The 25,672-nt window shown below is 44.8% G+C and overlaps 1 protein-coding gene across 3 annotated transcripts in view; it reads left to right on the forward strand.

Annotated features, from left to right (window-relative positions):
- Nucleotides 1-25,672, forward strand: part of TMC5 (transmembrane channel like 5) — a 662,848-nt gene that overhangs the window by 431,431 nt on the left and 205,745 nt on the right. For all 3 annotated transcript variants that reach the window (XM_069647144.1, XM_069647145.1, XM_069647146.1), the window contains exon 14: nucleotides 22,988-23,066. In XM_069647144.1, the coding sequence (XP_069503245.1) occupies nucleotides 22,988-23,066 (79 nt within the window). The remainder of the gene's footprint in view (nucleotides 1-22,987; nucleotides 23,067-25,672) is intronic.

Below are 25,672 nucleotides of genomic sequence, written 5' to 3' on the forward strand. Positions count from 1 at the left end.
TCATGAACAACTGACTTTCTCTAGAACCACAAGTCAGCGCAAAAGCAAAATAAATGCTTCTACCTCCTGTGAATAATACGAGGGAACTAAAATGTAGTTAAATCCATTCTAGTTCTAAGTATAAAAGTGTCATGAGCTCCAGCGCATGGAAGAAGTGGCAGCGGTTTCGATGGAGCGGCCATTAGATTTCCAGCACGCTTCTTTACTATTGCACTGATGACGGTCTAGTTTTCTTTTACGTTTTCTACGTTGCGGCTGCTGATAGCCGGGAAGTATTTACTACCGGTCTTCCCAGATGTCGACGCGTTGCAACGTCTAAGCTACCGCTTTCGCTTACCTTGTTGCCACAACTCTGTTATTTTACCTGCTTTCAGTGCTATTTCCTAACTTCTCTATCTCTTTCACTCCTAGTTTCCCTCTCCTCTCCTACTTCGCCCATTTGCATCGTGGGTTTCGTTCCTCTCCCTTGGCTTCTGTTGGTCTCCGCTACTCTGGGCGGTTTCCCCTGGGCGATCATATTCCTCTCTTCCCTTCTCTTTTGCCTTTTCTTTTCTGGCTTTCCCTGCCTACCAGTTAGAAATACCCATCACTGTGGCTTCCAGCGCCTCCGGGTACTCTTTCAAAGGCTGCCTCAAGTCTCTGACTCCACGGACGTACCAGCAATCAGGTCTCCATCTGCGCAGAGGTTTTTTTTACGCCAGTGGCTTTTTCCCCTGTTTGCCTGTCTTCAGTGACAGGGCTGCAGTGGCCACAGCTTACAGGTGGCCGCTGTGGCTTCACACCGAGGAGGGATTACCGCATCTACCGCCTATCAATACTGGGAGACAGCAAGATATGCCACGAATTCCAGTTCTACAGGTGAGGAGTCGGAGGAGGGAAGTGGGTCGGACGGATCAGACACGTATTGTGACAAATAGATAGTTAAATAAAAATGAAATAATTTTGGACCATAACAAGCCAGATTCCATCATTTCGTCAACATTCAAAACCAACTTTCATATGTAAAATATTTCACACATCCATATAATTACTCTTTCTTTTTTATCAGGGACTTTGTTTGGGTTGAGGGCAAACTAAGGAAGGATGAGCTCATTACTGCCCCAATCACAGAAGAAACAGTCACTGTTTTCCAATTTGTCCAGTTTTCACAAAACCTCTTTTGTTGTTCAAAAAGTATATATCTTGTCCTTTTCAGTGTACATGTCATAACCAAAATAACATTATTGCACAGGTTACCAGGAAATCTGTGAGGCAATGCACTGTCTTTCTTAGGATCGTCAGCCTGGGTGAAACTTCAACAAATATTGGTAGCAATAAGAGTTCACAAAACACAGCCACTCACCATTCAATTGGTCATCCACATGCTCAGGTCACTCACAGTTCCTTTAACATGTCTCCTCACCAGATGGCTCCTGGTTTGCTGAAAATGATGAAGATGGTTGTCAGATGCCTGTTGGATTTTAAGACCATCATCATTAAAGGCCCCACCTTAGCAATTTTTTAAGGTATTCCTCCCTATTCGTGGTTTGAGTTTCATTCTTGATCTTTAGTTTACAGCATAATCCTCGAGGCCACCTGCTGGTATCAGGTACCGGAGGAAGCTTCTCGTCAGGAGACACTGCCACTTGACTACTGGGATGTGTTCTTTTGAACCATTGGTGGACTTCGCAGTTCCACCAGATCTGGAGTATGGCTGTCGGTTAGAATGTTCTGTACTCTGTTTAAACTGCCAGCTCTCAGTGCAGGTATTCTTTAGTGTCATTGGTGGACTTTCCTATTCCAACAGATCCAGTTTAAACAACCTGATTACCTGTATCATTGTTTCTCTTTCACCATCTATTGCACTATTAAGGTTGGGCTCTGCCAGCTCTCGGCCTCAGGTGAATAAGGCTTTCAGATATCTCTGCATCAACACTTTGACCACTTTCCACCTTAGACTCAACTGATTCCAACTTCCACCACCTGACTCCCCTTGAATCTTTTGGCCTTCTTGGATTGGCCAATACTGGGGTCTCCTGGACCAGACTTCCCACCACTTACTCTTCCACAACTCTGTGTAGTAATGTCTTCTCTCTGACGCTCTTCTCCCCAAGTGGTTTCCCTCCTTGCACCTCCTGGTCTCCCTTGTCACCTCCCTAGCCCTGATCTTGCCTCCCCCTTCCCCCTGATGATTTATTCTGTTAAGCCTACATCCTTCCTCATGGTGGTATCCTACCTTTAGCTTTCCTCCTTCCTTATCCTGCCCTTTGCCTACTCGCACTTTCCTCCTTCTCCTTGATGGTTCCTTTCTCTTTGCCCTCCTCCTCTGAACACCTGCTCTCCTTCTTCCTCCTGCTCTTACCCTCCTCTAACTCATTACTCTCCCTGCTCCTTCCTCCTCTATCCATTCTCCCTTGCTCACTCTAGACACCTCCACACTCACAAACAAGCCTCAGTGTTAGACACCTTTTTATGCACATGATGGTGGGTCATTGGTCTCCCTTACAATTTGATTGGGTGCAATGATGGAGAACACCATTCTGAACCTGTGATTGGTCTGTCATTCGGCCCGACCTTAGTGCTCCTAAGGAACCTCTCATTGATATTAAACTTCCCACACTTCATTGGGCTAAATGACTAACTATCTGTGCCACCACCCTGCAATCTGCCCTGTCATCACGTACTGTACTGCTGAACCTTCGCAGGTTAATACTTGATCGGGGTAAGTGGCAGTCTGCAGTGCGATCTGTGGGCTGCGAGCATGCTTTTGTTGGCTGTTTCATCTTGAGATTTACATTAAAGACCCTCTTCATCTTGAATTCCGTTTGGAGGCATTTTATCAATGTACTAAAGAGGCCAGGAGTGGGGAGGAGGCTCTGGGGATCCACCAGGTACCACTCCTTTGTAGACATCATGTACTAGATGGTCTCCACTGACTCCTGTGGTCTTTCCTTCTCCACCTCCTGATCTCTGGTATAGAGCGCCATCACAAAGGCTTCCTGGTTATGTGTCGGAGCAACTTACATGTTAATGGGGGTCAACAGAAAAACTTTGTCAGATTCTCCAGATAGCTATTATGTCAAATCCACTAGATATATGAGTATCATTCACTATGTCCTTGTCAGTTATTAGTTGACCTACTAAGTCATACTCAAGCGCATTTCAGGGCAGAAAAAAACAACTTGACACCGTAGTAAATCACCTCCATGACATGGGCATTCTATATAGTGGGAAATAAATAAATAATGAGTTAGTGGTTGTAATGAGTGTCAGGGCAGTGAAGGAGGCCCCTTTGGGCATTGATGAAGACATTCCCTGGATGCAAATAGGGCACCCCATATAGTGTGGTAACCTTGGTCCATGAGACATAGTTTAACATAGTTGATAAAGTCCAAAACAATCTAGTCAAGGAACTTTACACAGGACTAAATGTGCAATGTTTCCTGAAATTATTGTAGTAGCAGAAGGGAAGCAATCCTTAGTTTAAAAAGCTTTTTGTGTCCATGGTCACCCAACCTGAGACGTGTGGGTTGTGACAGATGCTATTTGCGGGTGTAGGCAATCCCAACCTTTTTTGATTTTTATAACGGAAAATGATTGTTGTAATTCTGCCCCAGAAAATGAGCTCTGCGAATCAGGCTCACTTTTATAAGTCTACAATCAAAAAGTATGGTGCAAACATATAACTGCCTACTGACACCCTCAGCAGCTACTATGTAGTTGCCAATATGGCAGATACAGAGTAACATGTGCGTTCCTGAAAGCAGTCTGGTGGAACCCAAAGTTACAACAGCCCGGGACTGCCCTTAATCATGTGCAACCCTATTGCACATTACATACAATTCGGTACCCCCAAGGCCTGGTGGCAGTTTGATAAATAAATAAATGTACACCATATCTGGGTTATCATAGTGGCCTATGGGAATTTACATTTGATATCATTTTTATTGAAAGCTTGGTTTCTAGTGGCTCATTCCACTGTAAGAGTTTTGTGTACCACTGTCTGGAAACCGAGTTTCACCCAAAAGAAACCATTTGGATTCAGCCCCGGAAGCTACCTTTATTATCTTTGGGCTGGCTTGTTACCTTCCCAGGAGAACAGGATATACCCCCAAGCGGTAAGGTGGGGACCAGTGCTTCAAAGGAAACCCCTGCCAGAACACTGGAAAGGTCATAACAGAGTGGTATACACAGGAGTCTTTGATGTAAGGTAGTCAGAGGAGAGGGATGACTTAGCTAAGGAGGAAAGTTACAGTCAGCCGATGGGACTTTACCATCCTCGGATATTTATTGTCACTCACACTTCCTGTGCCTCATCTCCCACTTCCTATAGACAAAGCACTCTTTAGGAACATTTGGAATGACCCACTGCTTGGACAAGACCTGTCTGCTACTGAGACCTCTGGTAACCAGGATTCTGCTCACTGGATGTGACAGCCCCTGCAAGTGCTCTCTGGCAACCTTCCTGGCTGGCAAGGGCAGAAGAAGGGGCCACATTGTCAAGGGAGACCCTGGACAGGGTCCCCCAGAAGCCAAGAAAAGACTCTGGGCTGTGTTTCCCACCTGAAACTGCCTTTGGGCCGACCTGACCACTTGCAAGTAGTTTTCAACCCACTACAAGACCCCCAGAGCTGCCTTTGACATTTACTTCTTTTTCTAACTTCTTTAAGCCATCAAGCTGCTGACTCGATCATTGCCAGCCTGGAGTCCAGCAGTCTTCAAGCCAATTACTGCTGCAGAAGCGCATCACATCACTGGGCCACATTGTACCTACTGAACCTCTTCAAGCTATCGACTCAACCATCACCTGCCTGTTCTTCAGCTGATTCAAATCTATCACTGCTGCAGGACAACGCTACATCACTGGACCGCATTGAACGGACTCGACAGTCTTGACTGCGGCTCCATCCAATGGTAGCACCATTGAAATGCACTAAGAAGCCTTTCTCGACACTGTTAAGCCACCCAAGAAGACGTTTGAGACAGTCACAATGTCTGTGTCCACCATGTCTGGTTTTTACAGCCCTAGTGACCATTAAAGATACATTTTGAAACAAATCCTTGAACTCGGCACTGCTGCTCAGTGTATGCAGGTGAGAGAGAATGGTTCATTGTTCTTTAATTGATGGCTATTTTTTTGACAGGTTTTTTAGCGAAACAAACGTCGACAAATGTATTTATTTTATTTTTGGGGGGTTCCCCCCCACAAGCTGCCCCTCCCCTATTGTTTTTGTACTATTCCCGACTTCCCAAACCATGTATATGCCCTTTCACAGACATCCCCCCGCCCCTATATATGACAGGTTTTTTAGCGAAACAAACGTCGACAAATGTATTTATTTTATTTTTGGGGGGTTCCCCCCCACAAGCTGCCCCTCCCCTATTGTTTTTGTACTATTCCCGACTTCCCAAACCATTTATATGCCCTTTCACAGACATCCCCCCGCCCCTATATTTTTTTATGGGTTTTTTCTACGGCTTTACCAAATAGCATATTTAGTATTCGAACATGAAGCCGAATAGTTGCTTTATTTAATAAATCATGTTCCAAACTTCAAAAAACACACTTATGGAAAAAATAGCACCATTTTAAATGCATTTTATACTTTTATTTCTCTTCATTGTAATTAATGTAGCATCTTTATTTAAAGTATAAAAGCCAGAAATAAAGCAGATTTAACCAAAATGAAGACACCAAATGTACAGAAGATTGCTGCATATTCAGTGCCAGTTAATGTAAGAGGCTTCACAAATGCAAAAGGACTGCCTTTCTTAATCATATGCATTGCCTTCTCTATCCAGTTGCAAAGTCGATGCGGTCGAGTTTCAAAACTTCTTTGCAGCTCACATAGAAATGTATAAAATGGTTCATGTCGGCTCATGCAGGACACAAGTCAAGAGGAAATCTGAAATGCGTGAACTCCATCTCACAACTATTCACCCCACCCAAACAAATGTTGCTCACTTTTCACTTATCCTAGCCACTCTTTCTCTCCAATACACAAACATATGCAACTTATAATTCCTGATACAATATCAGATAATGTTAAACTCAGGACTCAAGTCCTTAAAAAAAGAAAAGGGGGGACTATGACCTATGCAATGGGAAGTGACATGACAGGAACTGAAAGTATCCGTGCACATTTCTTTCAGTTTGTTTTTTCCAACTGGAAAAAGTGCACATTGCATATAAACATTCGCCAAAAGAAAAGATGCTCCTGTATTGTTGCAGGCTAAGTATAAAAGATGAGCACCTTTTTTGTCTAGGAATCTGTAACAAAACATGCCCTAAATAGCAGATTACAATACAAGATATTTTTCAGCTGTGTGATAGCATTTTGTCTGGTCTAATTCTATTCAGTTTTGCAAACTGAAGTCTACATTTGCCTTTCTGAGTTCATGTTGCATTGTATTGAAATGAGAATGTCCAAGTATTCGGCAAGAAACTATTTGGCCCGAGCCGAATAGCATTTTTTCAACTGGAATTCAGTCGAATACTTACTCGAAGCCGAAGTTCGGTACACCCATAGTTTTTTTGGCAACACATTTTCGTTAAAAACCCATCAAAAAAATAGCTGCCGATGAAAGAACGGTATACGGTTAGAATAGGGACGAGAGTAGAGCAAATGGAACCAGAGAAACAGGTTGCAGAAAGGGTATTCTGGGGAGAAGGGAAGATGTTTTAACTCCCTATGAGAAGCTGAAAAACTATGGCTATGCAGAAATACGAGGTGCAGGTCAAATGGATTTTACAAAACTAGCTTAAAACATTCTAGTCCTTTAAATGAAGGGATGCTCAACCACATTCATTCAAGTTAATGGTCAATCATCTGCATGGGAACCACAACTGGGGTGAACATGTGGGCACAGCCACCTTCTCACCCACTTTTCCATGCAATAACCAGAAGGTAATTCATTACTGACCCTGCTGTGCATGCATGCGGGCACGGGCGGGATCGTCATGTGCCGGTGGGGAAATGGGTGCATGCTCAGGTCATGGATCTGGCCCACAGAGCCTGATATGGAATGCGTTCACTTCACCCAGCAGCTCCGTGCAGCAAATCCGCATGCGTCGCCGCCTAGGTTGAATTTTCATGTGGGTGGAGATTCAGAATTCCCATGGATTGTGCCTGGATTGTGCACTTGCAAAAATGCATAATGCATGGGGGCCATTTGCCTGTACAAGGCGGACAGCATTTACGATTGTTTCACTGAAAGGTTATAGCTTCGGCACAGGAACCCTGGGCTGCTTTTATTTACCTGCTGGAAGTACATCTTTTCCTTAAAACAAAGTTGAGCTGAGAGGCTTGCGTTGCAATTGCTAAGGCTAAGCTGAAGGCAAACAATAATTATGAATTAGTGAAAAATATTAGCATGCAGTGCTTTGTCACTAGCTAGCACACTCCCACTTGGTAGTCATACCCAGTGCTTAATTTCTAAAATATGAACAGCCTCATGACAAGTTCGCAAGTGCGGGGAAAAAGGGTGGTAATTGCGTTAACCCCACTTTTTTGGTGGTAACGAATTACCACCATTTGTCCCGCACTGCCAAATAACAAGTTTGGCTTTTAAGTTGAGGATTTTTCTCCAGTATCATGCTGGAGGTAAATTTGCCACTTTAAAGCTGCATTTCGGCAGGATTGCCATGGTGAAGTTACTGCTCGCTGTTATTTTGACCAAATCCTCCTAGAGTCCTACGGACCCCAAAAATCGGCATTAACACCACCCTACAACCACTTGTAATCCTGTGGTAAACCCCTGGGACCAAGTGGTGGTAAGGGAAAACAAGTTTGGCAGTAATGCAGTACATTTGCTGCCGAATTACCACCAAACTTGTAGGTCTGGGAGAGGGCCGGTGCAACACTACATTTATTTCTGGCGTGGAATCAATATTGGCGTGGGTGCCCAAGATTATCAACTCAGTCTTATCATCGTTCAGGCAGAGGCCATGAGTGGCCATCCATGCCTGGATGATAAGATGTACCTTGTTCACCAATTCTGTGTCCTTCACGTGATCCCCAGAAAGCAGGAGGAGAATCTGTGTATCATCTGCATAGTTAGTGTAGGTGATACGTAGATGGTCCAGATCATCAAACAGGGGCTTGGTGAAGATGTTATAAAGAGTTGGGGAGACACAAGAGCCTTGGGGGACACCACACGAGATAGGGGTAGGATCTGCAGCTGCTGAGGGAGAGAAGACTCTCATGGTTCTTTCGCTCAGGAATGACTCAATCCATCTGATGGCCTCTGAAATGCCTATTTCTGCATTACAGGGTTGGTTAAAAGCAGTTTTTGGATGATTTATAACTTTGGTGCCACTCAATGAAACTGCATGACATTTTGGAATTCCAATGTAGACTTGTTTCTGAATGGTTCTGCTAAGTGTATTGCTGTTTTTTGTTCAGAGGGAGCAAAATTAGAGGGGGGGGGTCCCAAAATATTGTAAAGGCTTATAAATGTGGTGGTATTTGACGAATCTTCACACAAGTTTGCAGAAATATTTTAGATCTAGATATAAATGTTTTTGCAAAGTTTGGTGGGATTTTGTCAAGAAGGGGCAATTTTAGAGGGGGGTCTCAACATTTTTAGATGGCTTATAACTTTGTTGCCATTTGACGAATGTGGACAAACGTTTTCAGAAAGATTATAGACCCAACGTTGAATGTTTGTACAAAGTCTGATTGGATTATGTCAAGTGGGGGCTAAGTTATATGACTATTGTATGTACATACATTTTGACACTTTTAAAAAAATAAAACATGTGCAGATTTGCAGCAAACACATGTAAGTAGCATTGGCAAGCACATGAAAGCATAGTTTTGCAAATGTGTCTGTGTTTTATTTTTTTAAAAGTGTCATGATGTAGGTACAAAAAATAGTGATATACCTTTGGTGACTGAAGTATAGCCTGTGGCCATGGGCAGTGGCCAGATTCTTCTGGCCATGGCCCGGACAATATGGCTACTCGCCATGACCACGAGGGAACAGCAATGGAGTTAAAGTGGGCATGGCTACCAGGGACCAACTATGTGGTAAAGTTTTTCGAAATTGGGATAGGTTTCGAAGGGGAAAAACAATGTGCTTGTGGGTACAGGTTGAAGTGCTGAATGGGATTGCAGCAAATATGCACAAGGAGGGTCAGGAAGAACTGGAAACCATGGTTTTGCAAATATGCGCTGTGTTTTTTTTAAAGTGTAAAATATAAGTACACAACAAAGTGATATAACATTGGTGTCTGGGCGAAGGGCCTGGCCGTCAGCATGGAGAAATGTGTACTGTAATTTGCTTATTGGGGCATGCAGTATGGCTGAAGCAGTAGGTTTGAATGGGAAACAATATTCTGCTTGCGGATATAGCCTGAAGTGGTGGACTAGATTACAACAAACGTGCGCAATGAGCATTAGCAAGGACCGGAAAGCATGTTTTTGGAAATATGCATTGTGTTTTATTTTTTGAAAGTGTAAGAATGTCAGTAGAAAAACTAGTGATATGCATTTGGTGTCTGGGTAGTGGGCCTGGCCCTCGGCAAACACAAATGTGTACTCTGATTTGCTCATTGGGGAATGCGGAATGGCTGAAGCCTATGCCCCATGGATTTGGAGACTGGCCATGGTTGCAAGCCATGAGCACTGGCCATTAGTTACATTATTAGGGTATAGTGGAAACTTAGCTAGGATGCAGGATAGGTGCAGTGTATAATAGGGGTGGTTTGGTTTGGCTGGGGTTATGGTGGAGCCCTATGTCGATGACATTTGAACAATGATTTCCATCCCTAGCATGCACGGCTGATAACAACAGACATAAGTATGTGTTGCAAACACTATGTCTCTTAAAGGAGGTTTATAGTTCTTTCATATATATGAAAAGAGGAATTATTAATAACGTATATATTGTGATGTAACACCATGAAACATTTTCACTTATAAAAACCTATTAAATAGACAGAAAAAAACTTTGTTAAAGGGATGTTATGGTTAAGATGCATCCCACCCTTGGGACTCCTCTGCTCCAGTAGTTACCCAGTGGCGCCCCACCTTGGCATTTGCCTCCTGGGTTCTCCGTACTGTCACTTCTATTCATGTACTTCTCTCACTGCACAATGCATATGTTCATTTATAGAAGCATTGTGTACATTCTTTTGTATAAGTGAGGGAAATGCAGATGCAAAAGATTTGTAAAAGATTGTTAAGTGGCAGTTGGTGTGTGGAACCTTAATATGGTGATAGGGTTATATGTACAGTTTTTGGAAGTGATGGATCGATGGATGTATGTTTGAAAGCAGGCATTGAGGGAGTGTTACAAATATACAATTAAAAAGGGTGGAACGGCTTCCCTGTGCGATGGTGTGCATGTGCAATCTGGGTATTTTAATGATCGATGGTGTGAAAAGGGGACTGTGGAGATTGTGTATAGTTATAAAGGTCCATCGATTATGGTCCTTATTGTATGCTAGAGAAAAGTATTTGGGACAGAAAATAGTTTCTGTCTTTTTATATTTTTCTCTAATATTGTATATTAGCACTCTGGATGGGTGAGCCAGCCAATCCGGTGGCTAGGAACGCGGCCCTGAACTGCTGTTAAAAGCCTGCGTTCCAAGCCGCCTGATGGCCGGCTCTCCCCACCGCCATCTACCTCTGCACCCACCGTTGCATCTTTCTCTGTTTACCTCCCAACCCCTCTACTTACCTTATTCCGGCGGTGGTGGGTGCTGACGCCTCATTCGCTCCTTCTATTTGCCTCCTGCAGGCCGCAATGGAAAGGCAAGAAGGGCTCCGCATGGAGCCCTGCCTTCCCTTTTCATGGTGACCATCTTGAAAAAGGATTTTCCTTACTACAGCGGGATGCCGCACGCGTCCCACTGTAGGAAGGAAAATCCTTTCTTTTTTAGCACCCCGGGTTACCGCTTTGACAAACCGGGGTGCTAATGGCCTTCATCCCTCGTTGCAGGGACTGGAATGGGTGATAACGGTCCAGAGTCCTCGTTATCTGCCCTCGCTTTGCTTGGCCCAATAACTTGGGCTGCTTGGCCGTTATCCCCTGTTCCAGCCCCTGGAATGGGGGATAAACACCACATTATTCTCATTAGCATAACACAAAATGCTAATAGAAGTGTTGGAAAATCTTATTGCGTCAATCTACTTTACTGAGCAATGTAAAGTAGATGGAGTCTATTAGATTTTTTTTTTAGTTCTATTTTTTTACTGTGAAAGGTGATTCCTAAAGGAACTTTTTTTTGTTTTTTTATAAAAGATGTTTGCAAGAGAGAACAGAAAGTAAGGTGTGGAGGTAAGTGAGGGATGTGGCACCAAGCACTAATATGGAGGGCCAGGTGGACTGGGAAAGAGGTTGCGCATGTGTTACATCTAAGCTAGGGGGCAGTGTTTCTCATGCTACTTGATTACAGTTTCAAAAGCCCTTCGAAATTGCTTGCCCCTGCAGAGTGGTGTGTTGCAGTATATGCAGAGTACTGTTGTCTTCGAAAGATATGAATCAACAGCTACTTTTATCGCTTGCAAGGTAGCCGGTGGGATTTTGTGTCCCACAGAAGTAGGCTGTGTGGTTATAGTATTGATTGAGGAAGATGAGGTGGAGGAAGACAGCCTACTACTTGCTAAGAAAGGAACACCCTTTCTGAGAGCATTACAGTGGTTGGATTGGGTGTGGCGACGCATGCAGGTGGTCCCGTAGGAGACTGACCAGGTAGTCCGCGACTGATTACTAAGTGCATTTCACTGTGGTAGTTTTAGCCTTTGGTACATTCCCAACAGTGGTAAAGAACTGCCACATCCATGATTCTCGCTGGGTGCTAGAGGTAGGCACTTTCTCTTCCTCATCTTCTTGGCCCTTTTCATTGTCTTTGGAAGTACTGCACTTTTTTTGTTGTGTAGGTCCTCCAGGTGGTGGTGGCTATTGGGGAGGATGGATAGCAATAGTTGATGCAATTTTTAAGATAAATAGCAGTTTTGCTAATATTCTTCCAGGTATGTGCTCTGTGCTAGATTGTTAATGGATAATGAGTAAGAATAGGTGTAGGAGCTGTGCAAGGGTACATTTTGAGTTTGAAAGTTCCTAGATCAGCAGAAAACGCATTTCCGAACTATTTGTGAAGCACAGACCCGTTTGCGAAGTGCGGACGCATTCGCAGACATGTCTTCATGCCGTGCGCGCAAGATCACGTGGTGCTGTCCGAAAAGTCTGCGATGATGTCAGACGTTCGCAGATGTCAACGGATGCAAAAACAGTGAAAAAAGTTGCAAAAAGTGTATAGAAGTGTTAAAAATGATTCTAGAAGGTGGGAAATGGCAGAGCTTTAAGGTGAAACTTTGCAAATAGGACAAACATTTTGCTATATTAGGGCAAGTATGATATTACCAAGTTGTAGGAAATTACCCTACACTGGTAAAAACCCATGAAATTCAGTGAAAAAACTTTGTTAAAGAGACGTCATGGTTAAGTTGCACTAATAAAAACCCATGAAATTCAATGACAAAACTTGGTTAAAGGTACGTTATGGTTACAAGTAAAACTGAAAAACCTCAGAAATTCACCAGTTATGGTAAATTCAGCAACCATAACTCATGCCACCGTCGTGCACTGCTAAGACTAACACCCAGGACATCAAAGATGACATCACAGATATCATTGATGACATCACTCATGACATCACATATGAAATTAATTTTGATGAGAATTCCCTACGAGGGGTTGTGTTTATAATTTTGGTAACAAGATGTCAGGGGTGATCAGGAGACCTAGCATGAACTACTTAAGGTATTAAAGAATGTGTGCATCTAAATAAAATATTATATTGGAGTGTTGTTGTTAATACTGGAGCCTAATGATACAGACACGTAGGCAATGGCTGCAGCATGCACCGTAGAAGTACAATATTTCTAATCTGGTAATTTTGGATAATAAAATGATGAATGGTACCTTATCATAGTTTTGAGTAATGTTAAACATGGAATAATAACACCTAATACTTCGAGACTTAGTACATACTTGTGTTAGTACAAACAATACATATGAAAACCCACAATGCATACAAATCAGAGGCACATACAGGGAAACTAAAGTAAGGGCAAAAGAAACAACATCACCAGAAAATGTCAATAACATAAAAGTTTATCACCATGTATACAATTGAATTGTGTAATTAAGGCCTGCTTATTGCCCCATATATGTGCACCATGAGGTGAGACCAAACCCTAAGGAAAGTACTTTAAGAACATACAAGATGGTTAACGTCTAGATACATAACACATTTTCAATGTTCATATTCTGACTGTCAGTGAACAAAACCGCCTGACCACTTAGAGCAAAATGGCCTGAGGGAGCCGGTCCCTTCCTCGCTTTGAAGGGAAGCAGGATCGGTACCAGTTACTGCACAGATAGGAGACAGTCTATAGTCCCAGATGCTGTGTCTTTTCTTAGTTTTAAATATCTCATAACACACTAATACACTAAGAAAATACACAGCATCTGCATTATTTGTATTAAACCGTGCTACTGTCAGTGCTTGAAAGTATTGCACTCTAAAGGGCAAGCTGCCATGAAGCCCACGTGAAAACAGCAGTTGTCTCTGGGTAAGGAGCATGGACAATTACAAAACCAGCTTGCACGTGCGAGGCAAACCTTTTGTTTTATATATATATATATATATTATACCCCAGTATGGTTTAACAAGCTTCTATGTTCCCAGTGCTCTCTGAGAGACCATTTTTGTTTGCCTTTTGCTGAATTGTACTCTGGTATTTGAAGCCTCCCAGTCAAGATGGTTGAAATAATGCCACAATTGTAAACTTTTTTTCCTAACATAGTTCTATAGGGATGTATACATTTGAGTGACACTGTGGTATGTGTACTTTTCAAGTTATCTTTATAAAGCGGAGTATTTGTTAAAATCCAGACATTGGGGTGACGAGGGCAAATGATGAAAGGGCAAGTAAGTCATGAGTATTTGCCCAGAATGTGGCAAATGATTGGCTGCTTTTCAGGGCACAAGTAAAGGGCACATGTGGGTGGACAACGTAACTTTTTTTTTTTAGAAGGTGGACGCAAACCCTTGTTTTTTTGAGGTTGGCAAGCTTGCTCAAGTATTTGGCTACCAGGCCTGTTACTGCTACTGAGGTGTCATGATCCCAATGCAGACGCTTACCACAAGATCACAAGCACTTGTCTCATATTGGGATTTTGTTTTCCAGGGAATATTTCACTACAGATTGCTGGGTTTAAAAGATGAGCACCTTTCATACTTTGGCAGCATATTTATTGAACATTTCTTCTCTCCGGTTATTTTCTGGTGTTCATTACCTTTAAAAAAGGTCAATGCTATTTTGTCTTGTGCACTATCTTCTAAGGGCAAGGTCAGTTGAACTGCATTTGTATATTTCATTTAAGATATATGTTCACTTACTGTGCCTATATTAATGGGTGCCAGCTTTTGATTTTTATTATGGGAGCAAAAGTACTTGAGTATATGTTATTCTTGCAGCCGGCTCTTTTATTCCCATTTCCGTGCTGCTTAAATGCGTTTTGTAGGGTTTGTGTGATGTATCACAACGGTCATCAAGAGCCCGACCATAGGACGCTGCTTAACCAAAGTGTGTGATCATTGGCAAATAATGTAACCTCACTGCGCATCATCTAAAACAAAACAATCGTTAGTTCTCAAAGCCTGCCACCTTGTATACATAACAATACCACTGACAAAACAGGTAAAACTCAGTGATTGATGATGAACGTCTTTGAGCAATGGTTGTATTTGGGTGGATTTCGAGGTTAACCTCTGAAACCTGGGCAAATGTTATTCTTGGAGCTGGTCATGAGAGATATTACCCTACTTATGCACGAAATGAAACAATCAAAGAATATTTGTGTATTTACACAGGAAACAACAGTTATCTGTAATTTTTTGGAGGGGGCACACTTAGCTAAATAAAAAGCTTTAATTAACTAGATAACAATTTAGGCCATTACCTTTTGACAAGGCCAAGGCTGTGGCCACTGGCCATGGCCAAGGGCCATGGCTAGTGGCTGGTATAGTGTAGCACAATATACAGTGGGCACGGCTGAATATATGATAGAAAAAAGGGATTCCACACTCCATGTTGGGACCCTAGTGTTGTAGAAACACGTATCTAACTTAAATTTTTAGGTCTTTTTTCAACTGAAAAATCAAGCTAACTAGTAGTTATGATGTCGATTTTAGATGGTCCTTTGTACTAACCCATTTGTGGAACACTGCATAGTGTAAACATCAGTTTGTAGTGTCCCTGAGGTATTTCAAAAATGTAGTGTATCAATTGGTTCACAAGTTGAGGGTGGCATTCTACAGATATATTGAAGCCTTTGTACGAATAGGAGTATTAAAGAACAATATAATGTTAAAGAAAACGTTTAAGGTTGAAGTGTAGATTAGGAAATGTCATTATTAAGTTTGTATGCGTGTAGGTGTCAAAATAAGGTTGTGCCCATTGGCCATGGATGAAGCCCATTGTAATGGTCCCTTAAATATACAGTGAGCATGGTTGAAGGGCATGGCTAGTGTTGTAAGTTATACAGGAGGCACGGCCGAAGGCCTTTGCCCATGGCCAGTGGCCTGTTAAAGTTCAAATAAATACAGTGGACACAGCCAAAGGCCTTGGCCAGTGGCCCCTTAATGTGTTAAAATATACAGTGGGCACGGCCAAATGTCATGGCCAGTGCCCATGTCTGGTTAGTGTTGCAATGTAATCAGTGATTACATCACGGATATCATCACTGATATCATCAGTGATGTCATAGATGATGTAATTAGTGATGTCATCAGGAATGTTTTGGTAGTCTCGGGAGGATAGCTCAGGAGAAATGTGCTCGCTTTGGAAGCAAGACGACACGGAGCACCATAGGTCGATCCCGGGGTCCGCGCTTAGAAACATCTGGGTGTCAAGTGCATTATAAATAACCTATCATATCATATCATATCATGTAAACATTGTCTTCATGTTGTACGCAACAAGGGGCGGCAAGTTAAGGTGGCCTTGGCTGAACTTCAGGGGTTTTGTCACATTAAGTTCTCACCTTAACGTTCCTGTAACTAAAGTTTTTTCCTTGAATATATTTCCACCCGGTCAGTTGTAAATGAAGTATTCCATAAGTGAAATTTGTGCGATACCAGGGAAATTGCTTCAGTTGTAAATGAAGTATTCCTTAAGTGAAATTTGTGCGATACCAGGGAAATTGCTTCGACATCACCCAATTTGATCAATGGTGTTCCCAAGCTTCTTTACATTTTTTGTCTTGTGGCTACTCCAAAGGTGTGATTGAGAATGCTTATGTGAAGGCCAGAGCACTGAAAAGGGATCATTTGCTTAATACGCACAGACTTGCTAAGGAGACCAATAATGATGATCCCAGACTTATTGTCACTTGTAGCACCTCATCTCAGAGCGTAAGGAAGATCATTTAGAGGCACTGGCACGTACGTAGGATGGATAAGGATGTATTGCCATTGCTTTTACCACGGCCTACCCTCACCTTCATTGAGGGACAAACTGGTGTCTAGTTTTCTTCAGCCCACTACCAAAACATCTGCACAGAGAACATGGTTACCCACTCTTCCTGTGGATTTTACAAAATGTAACAAATGCAAGGCGTGGGCCCATGCCATTTCTCAAAAATCATTTAAACATCCTGAAGCTGCTTCACTGTGTGCTATCAAACAGTTGATCACATGTGACACTACTTTTGTGGTTTGTGTACTGTGCTGCCCTTGCAATAAGTAGTACGTGGGCAGCACCATGTGGAAGTTTAAGAATAGGATTCTCCCACATCTCAAAGCTATTAAGAACTCTGATATGTCTTATCCAATGGCTAAACTTTGTAAGGAACAACACAACAGCAATTCTCAGCTGTTAACCTTTTTTGCTGTTGCCCACATGGCCACTCATTGTAGTGGTCGAGGTAGAATTTTAAAACAATGCCAGCTTAAAACAAAATTGATTTAAAACTTTGAGACCAAGGTTTCTCATGGCCACAATATTGAAGGGGAACTTTACACCTTTACACCTTTATTAGAGTATGATTTATATTTTGGGGTTTCTGTTCATATGACTTTATCTGTACTGTGTCACCTTATGTATTTTGCATTGGTTGATTTGCTGCTCATTTATGACTGCTTTTTTCACTTCGTTTTTGGCAATTCTTGATGTATTTGTCCAAGTTGCATGGTTCACTGTGACTCCAACCTTGATTGTTCTATTTTTGTTTTTTATTTATTTTTTGATTTGACCTCTTTTTCTGACTACACTTATTTTTGGTCCTTGTCGTGTTATTATCATCTTTGCCATTAATTTCTTAAGGTATTTGTACCCAATGGATCATCGATTTTGGTTACTTAGTCCCAGTGCCCTCATGTTGGCATCGTGTGATATGCCTCCTCTCCCTGGCCTTCTGCCACCATTGCTTTACTATGGCTCCATCGTAGTCTTGCCACCCGCTTTTGCGCCACACTGAGTATTTCCTCCTGGGCTTTCTTTACCCCATATTCCATTTTTGGCCACTTGGTCTCCATCGTCCCGTGTTCGGAGTGAGGCTGCATTTTTACATTGTGCCAGTACACGAGGGTATTGGGTTTTATTTGTATAACATTGGGCCTCATTCCGAGTCCGGCGGTAAGTAACAGTAATTACCGCCATGGCGTAAATACCATGTATGATGTGGTTGGAAGGCGCTATTTCCACCATATTCCGACTTCGCGTGCACGAGTATTCCGCCATGGCGGTAAACTCCCTAGCGGCATAGCGCAAAAGGTCCCGTCAAACCCCTTACCGCCATAAACCTAGACGTATTTAACACCATCGCCTTCGATGCAATCCGTAATTAGCGGAGACCGTAATTTACGCCAACCGTAAATTACGGCCACCGTTAAATACCGGAAACGGAAATAACGTCATCGCACAGGAACGGGAAGCATCACGGCGGCCATATTTAAAATCACAATCCATTGCAATCCTCTCCATACAGGACATACAGGACTCCATACAGGACTCAGATCGACCAAATATACCACAGAGAACATCATCATGCCTAAAGTTCTGAAAAAGGGCGCTGCGCGCATCCGAAAAGAAAAATTCACCCAGGATGAGTTACAGGTCCTGGTCGACACTCTGCATGAACATGCAGATATCGTATTCTGCAGCGACATGCGTAGGCCCACCATCCTCAGAAAGAAGGAGATATGGGAGTTGGTCGCACAGAGGGTGAGCGCCGTTGGGAACACCCCCCGCAGCACAACGCATTGCCGCAAACGCTGGGATGACCTCCGTCTCAGGGTGCGGGCCATCATGTCAGCAAACCGTCAGCAGGCCCTGGAGACAGGAGGAGGCCCAGGCTCACCCATTAAAATGATGCCCTGGGAGGAAACATGTGCGGAGATGATGGGCACAGAAGCCATCGAAGGTGTTGGCGAAATGGATTGCGGTGATCCCTCATCCGCTGATGCAGGTGAGTGTCATGGGTCCAAACAGTACATGCATCCCTAATGTAATTCACCGCAAAGGGCAGGCCAAAGAGTCACATCATGTTTGCTTCGTAGACCCCCCCCCCCCTGCAACCATGTCGTAACAAGTGGGACCCAGGATGATGTCAGGTGCAAGGCTGACACCCATATTGGCCATGCCACACAGAAAGCTGGTCAATGTCACTCACCACAGTACTCCGCCAACATGATTGACCCCGCCAACAGTATGCTTTCACCATCCAAGCCAAGTTCACTCACCGACCAAAATGTCACCAAGACGCTGCTCTCCCAATGTGTTACCATATGCTTGAAGTCATGATTACCCCCAGATCATTGATCATGCTGTCTCTCTCTTGCCCCCCACAGGTAGCGGTCATGAAAGTGAGGAGCAGGAAGGCTCCCGGCCAAGTACCTCCCGGGACAGGGGCAGGGTACAGCGCATACCTGCTGGCAGACATAAGTCCCATACTACACCACCTGCTCCTGCAACCCCCATGGAGGGTACACAACCCCCACCCGCGCACCTGGACATGGCTGCAGTTCCGCCGGAAACATGCCCCACGCTGCACCCTGAGGAATCCAGCATGTCAGGGGAGAATGCTGCCATGTGCCTCCTTAGTGTGCCAGACAGCCCCACATCCTATTCCGTGGTCAACGTGGAGGAGACCAATGTGTACAGCCCTGAGTCACCATCGTACATCCAGGTTGCACACAGCGACTCCGGATCGAGTGATGGCCCAGGTCTCACAGGCGAAGGGGTAACACCTGTCTCACATCAGCCCACTTCCCCTGCCGAAACACCTGAGAGGCCTGCAGGCCCAATACCAAGCCTGCCAACCACATCCCCCACATCGGCCGCAGAAGCTGTGCACTCCCAGAACCTCACGGCCATGATTGAGGAGTTTCTCCGGGACAACCGGGAATCAGGGTTGGTGCATCACAATGACCTGCAGGCTCTGGGCGAGGTCATCACTACATCCACAAACCGGCTCTGTGAGGTGCTCGGCAGGATTGCTGATGCCCTGGAGGCAGCAACCCCCAGACCTCAGCCCCAGCAGGAGGAACCACCCTCCCAGTGCTCCTCCACGCAGACCAGCCCGGTCCGCAGGTCACAACGCACAATGCGAAAATGATACCCCAGGCTCGGGGAGTGCCCATTGACTATGAAGCCACACACATGTGGCCTATGTAGTATTGATGGGACCATTGTGGGGCTGTTGTGGGGGGAGGGTGAGGGGGGTGAGGCTGTTGTGGGAGTTGGGGGGGAGGGGGGTGACGGTTGTGGATTATTTGTACACGTTTTCACATGATTATACAATACACAGTTTGGTGTATCCTGGAAAACAGAGTGGACATTGATCATTGTGCATGTGTCTTTTAATGTCTCACAGTGCATGTAGTACATGTATCCCCACACCCAGTGCCCAATGTCCTGTCATCCTGACCCCCTCAGCTGACTTGTGACTCAGAAATATTGGTCAATCAATGCTTGTCGCACGTGACGTCCCTCCTGTGCATCGGCCCCGTGATGCTGTCCTGCCATTCCTTCCTCCTCCTCCTCCTCCTCCTCCTCATCTAGTGGTAGCAGACCCACGTCAGGGGGCAGTGGCACGTTCCGATGGATGCACATGTTGTGCAGCATTGCACATGCCATGGTGATCTTGGCCACCTTCTCGTGGCTGTAGATGAGGGCCCCACCTGACCGGCTGAGGCAACGAAATCGTGCCTTCAAAAGGCCGAAGGTCTGCTCTATCACCACCCGTGTACGGGTATGAGATCTATTGTAGTCCTCCTGGTGCCTGTTTTGTGGGTTGCGGACCGGGGTCATGAGCCACGGCTTCAATGGGTAGCCAGCATCACCTGCATGAGAGTGGAATGAAGGTAAGTGTTCGTGCAATCATGGTGGAGAACTGTGCTAATCTGACATTGCAGCAGGTGTCCACTGGCCATGCACACATGTCCCAGGATACAGTCACCCCATTACATCGTACAATGGCGTTGACGGTCCCACCCTTATGCATCTCTCTACCCCACCCTTTACCACCCGGGTGGAGTATGCTGACAGCCTACTCACAGCCCCAATGGACTGCCATGGCCCATTCCGGTTACTCACCAAGCAGCCAGGTACGTCGTTCAGCATGTCGCTCCATGTAGCGTGGTAGTGTAGAGTTGCGCAGGACCAAGGAGTCATGAGTTGATCCGGGGTATCGGGCATTGCATTGTGTGATGGCTTTACTGGCATTACACACCATCTGGACGTTGATGGAGTGATATTGCTTGCGGTTGCGATACGGCACCTCCATGGCATGGGGGACCACCAATTCTACGTGGGTGCAGTCGATGGCACCTATGCAATTTGGCATGCCTGCAAGTGCATGGAAGGCAGCTTTGGTATCATATGTCTCCTGGGGAGTCCGGGGGAGGCATATGTAGTCCCTTCTGTGCTTGAGGAGGGCATCGAGCACTTGGTTGAGTATCCGGGAAAATATGGGCTGTGAAATGCCATGCATGTGCCCCACTGTATGCTGGTAGGTCCCTGTGGCAAGGAAGTGGAGCACAGACACTACCTTTGGTAGAGGGGGGATGGCAGTGCTGATTTCTATTAGGCTCACTATGTCGTTATGTATCAGGGCCACTATGGTGGTTATGGTGTCCCGGTCAAGCCGGTACAGGGTGTGTATCTGCTCTGGTGTGAGGTTGAAGGGGGTGGGTCTGATGCGTGGTATTGGGGGCTGACGGCGTGGTAATGGTGGCTGCACCGGTAGGGCATGCTGGGCCTGTCTCTGCCTCCTTCTCCTCCTGTGTATCCTCTGTGGTGGGGGCTGTGGTTGCTGTGGTTGATGTTGTTGATGTTGTCGTAGTTGCTGCCTTGCAAGCAGGGCCTCCAGCTCCATGAATGCTGCGAGAATTGGTATCATCTTGGTGTGGGAGGGGGTGTGGTGTGTGGGTGTGCTCCTTTTGTGCTGTGCCTGACTCTATGGACTCCACCTGTGCTGATTGGGTGCACCTGTTCCTCTTTCTGGCACTGTTCAGGGTTGTTAACACCTTCTCTGCGATGCCGGTAATTACGCCATGGCGTTAAGGTACTTTGCGCCCTTGTGGAGCCCGTTTTTACCGTGTCCGCTTTACTTGGGATCAGCACTGGTTAACGCCTTAGCGTTATTTCCGACGTGGTGTCTCGGGCGCGCGACACTGGTCCGCTATTTACGCCGTCGTACTTTACGGCGGCGGTAATTACGGTGTGATGGGTCGGAATAGACTATGGCGGTAAAGGATGGCGGTATTACTTTACCGCCATCGTTTTTCCATTAGCGCCGGACTCGGAATGAGGCCCATTGACTTGGTATCTTAACTAATACAGTGCTAATTTATCTGAATGGACCCTTGTTTTTTGAGTACACACTTTTTTCCTGGCAAGGCACTATTGCCTACAGTAATTAGTCGTTGCTATGATTTTTTATACTAATATTTTTCATCAACTTATTTTACTTTTTTATGTTTGGTGAGGTATGCGTTCAACCTTATGGTATTGCCAGTTAATTGTGCACATGTACTTTCATTTATTGCCAGCTGTAGCACTTGCACTTTATGCAGTGATTTTATAAGCATTGCACGTTCTTACTATCTAATTCTTGTTGCCTAATGTACTCATATTTGTGGATTTGCCAGCCTCTCATGCATTTGCACTTTATATATTGACAGCCATTAGCACTTGCACTTTATGATGCATGCACATGCATTATAGTGGATTTGTCAGCCAATTAGGTATCTGTATTTTGTATATTGGAAGCTGTAGGCACTTGCACTCTATTATATGAATGTATGCATTCATATTTTTGCAGCTTGTGGCACTTCCACTTCAGCCCTTAAGATGTAGTGTATGTAACCAAAATTTGAAGGCCACGTGGAATACGCCCAACATCCAAATAGTTCTGGAGGGAATGCTCTTCCCATCATTTAGAAATCTCCTTTTTTTGCCGTTCTTCTTATTTTTACAATAGCAATGTCTCTGTTATTGTCATTAACAACAGTATTAATCCTTAGACTTGCTGAAGTCAATACACTTTGACCTTCATCAAAAAGTAGTTTAGCTTGTGTGATCCTCACTGCTTCTCATATGTATATGTATATTATTCTACTAGATTCAAGGGCTTCCTTTCCCACAAATGGTCAGGTGATTGACCTTCACAAATTAAACTTCAGAAACACATTTAATTTTCACAGATTGCTCTCCGAAACTATGGACACAACACCCCTTCTATAAAGCATTGTAATCGGCTAGTTTAACTGGTTTCACTGGTGTGAACTAAGTTGTTAATCCCAGAATGTATTTTATTATTATTTAAAAGTTCTTGGCTGGAGCATTGTGTCCTGGGTGACATGATTTCATCCAGTAACCCAACCTTAAGTCCAATTTAACTTGATCAGTATTTGAACATTTAAATGAGAATGTGTGCTAATTGTTTTGGAATACCTACAGTGAGTATTTTTGCATCTTTCTTTCAGAAATGTCTTCCTTAAAATTTCAATAATCGGAGTTCTTTGCTACTATTGGCTGGACATCGTCGCTGAATCTCACGACCAGGTACAGCTCTATTTGAACATGTAACTACCTATTTAAAGCAAGACCTCCATGTTAAATTCAAACATATCACATTTCATAATATGGTCCTTGCTTTCTGGGCCGTGTTGCAATATTATTCTAATATTTCACTTCTCACCTCATGCCCTTAGCAATTCAGCCATAACTTGCATCCCTGGAATGCATTGCTCAAAGTGACACTTTAAGGGTGATTTTTGCACAATACCCTGAGAAGGAATGTGGAACCATCTAAGCTAATGGTGGAGCAGTGTGCCACCTAAACAGAAAGACTAGTCTCTCCAATGGTAGCTGTAGCAGAACAGTCAGGCCTAACTAGGACGAAGGAAGGCTGGCGTCGAGGTACAATTAATCCCAACAGACACAAGAAAAGAATACACCACACTGGTATACTGAAAGTGTATACACTTTATTATAAGTTCACAGATAAAATATTTATGATAGGCAACATAAGTACTCAGGTTACACAGTACATATAGCAGAGCCATAGTGTAGATAAATAACAGTAAATGGCCTGTAAATGCCTAACTCACTCTTTAAACTAAAATGTAGGCCCCATACCTGGTGGTAGGCACTATACACATAAGCTTACAGCCATAAATTAAGAGAAAGACGCCTAGACAATATTTCACGCAGTAAAGATTATCATGGTCAGGTTCCAAGGATACCAAACAGAACTCAGCACAGGCTTCTGTGGTGGGTCAGAAGAAGGACGCAGACTCTTATAAGACATTTTTGAACTGGTCTTTTTTAAAGGTAAGAAAATGCAGATTTGTCCCTACTTCTATGGGGTGTTCCCTACCTAATAAACTGGCTACGGTGATCGTCAGTCGTCAGAGAATGTCTTAAAACAATATGTCCCCCATCCATACTAAGTCTAACTGACCACTATCAGGTGCCAGGATTCTTCCTTTTCATCTTCGCTTTCCTTCTCTCCTTATGATATGATATGATATGATATGGCATTTGTAACGCGCCTATACACAAGTGTTTCAAGGCGCGACGAGGCAGGGAGGGGGGAAACAAGGGGAGGACAGACAACGATCCTACTAGGCCAGGTGTCATTCAGATCGCGCAAGTGCAGGGGTAGGGGGAAGGGAGAAGTGCAAGGGGAAGGGGAGGGGGGAAGTGCAGTACAAGAAAAGGGCCAGCTGGTGGCAAGTGCAGGGTAAGTGTAGACAAGTGCTGGGAAGGGAGGGCTGTAGGGATACAGAGACAGTCCCGCAGTGCAGGGGTTGCCAGGGAGGCAGTGCAAGTGGAGAGTGGCTGGGCACAGGACCGAGGTCAGTGAGAGTGGCCCAGTTGCAGATTCAGTGCAGTTTCAGTGAAGAATTAGCAGGGGAGAGGGGGAGAGAAAGCAGAAGCAAAGAGGAAGGTTTTGAGGTGCTTCCGGAACCGGAGATGGTTCTCCTCAAATTTCAGGGAGGCAGGAAGGCTGTTCCAGAATAGAGGCCCCTGCCGCGGAGAGAGATCTACCACCAGCTCGTTGCTTCGAGAAGCGGCTGACCCTGAGGGAGTTGGAGACGGATGAGCGAAGGGCTCGGGAAGGAAGATATTTAGGAAGAGAGAGTTGAAGGTATTTAGGCCCCAGGCCCCAGAAGGCCCTGTGGACAATGCAGAGGGTTTTGAACTTTATTCTCGCAGCCACTGGGAGCCAGTGTAGAGATTTCAGTCCTGGAGAGATACGGTCCCTGGGCTTGAGGCCAAGGACAAGTCTCGCAGTTCTGGTCTGGATGAGTTGCAGAGGGCGGAGAGTGGAGGCAGGCAGATTAAGATAGAGGCTGTTACAGTAGTCCAGCTTTGAGAGAACCAGGGCTCGGGAGACAGTGAGCTTCTGGGGGAAGGAGAGGAAGGGAAGAATACCTCTGAGGAAGTGCAGCTGGTAGTGTGACTTCTTAGAGACGTCAGATATATGAGGAGAGAAGGAGAGTGTGGAGTCGAAGATGACCCCGAGGTTTTTTGCCTTGCAGGTAGGAGCAGGAAGAGGGCCAAGAGAGGCCGGCCAGAGAGCTGCAGGGAAGGAGGGAGTGGGTGTGCCAATGAGTAGAATCTCAGTCTTACTGGCATTAAGGCAGAGGTCATTGGCGGCACACCATTCCTGGATAGCAGGCAGACAGTCAGAGATGAGGGAAGGAGAGGAGGAGGCCGAGGGTAGCCTGAAAATGAGCTGGGTATCGTCCGCATAGCACTGAAAGTTGGGGCAGAGAGCGGCGATGCGGTGGGCAAGGAGTGCCAGATACTGGTTGAACAGCCAGGGAGAGAGATTGGATCCCTGGGGGACACCACAGGTGGAGAAAAAGATGTCAGAGAGGAAGGACCCCAGTTGGACCTGGGAGGGACGATTGGAGAGGAAAGATGTCAGCCACGCCAGAGCCTGACCAGTGATACCCAGGTTATCACGGAGACGGTTGAGCAGGATGGCATGGTTGACAGTGTCAAAGGCAGTGGCGAAACTTAAGGCGAAAGTTGATTTAAATCCCTGATTCCATCAATCCCTGTAAAGAGGCTGGGCAGGCTACACTGGCCAGCTCATCCAATCCACGGTGGAACAACACATACATCCCCCTCTACCCATCTACTCTCCACAGCTA

This window comes from Ambystoma mexicanum, chromosome 2q (assembly GCF_040938575.1).
Source record: "Ambystoma mexicanum isolate Mex_15411 chromosome 2q, UKY_AmexF1_1, whole genome shotgun sequence".
Lineage (NCBI taxonomy): Eukaryota > Metazoa > Chordata > Amphibia > Caudata > Ambystomatidae > Ambystoma > Ambystoma mexicanum.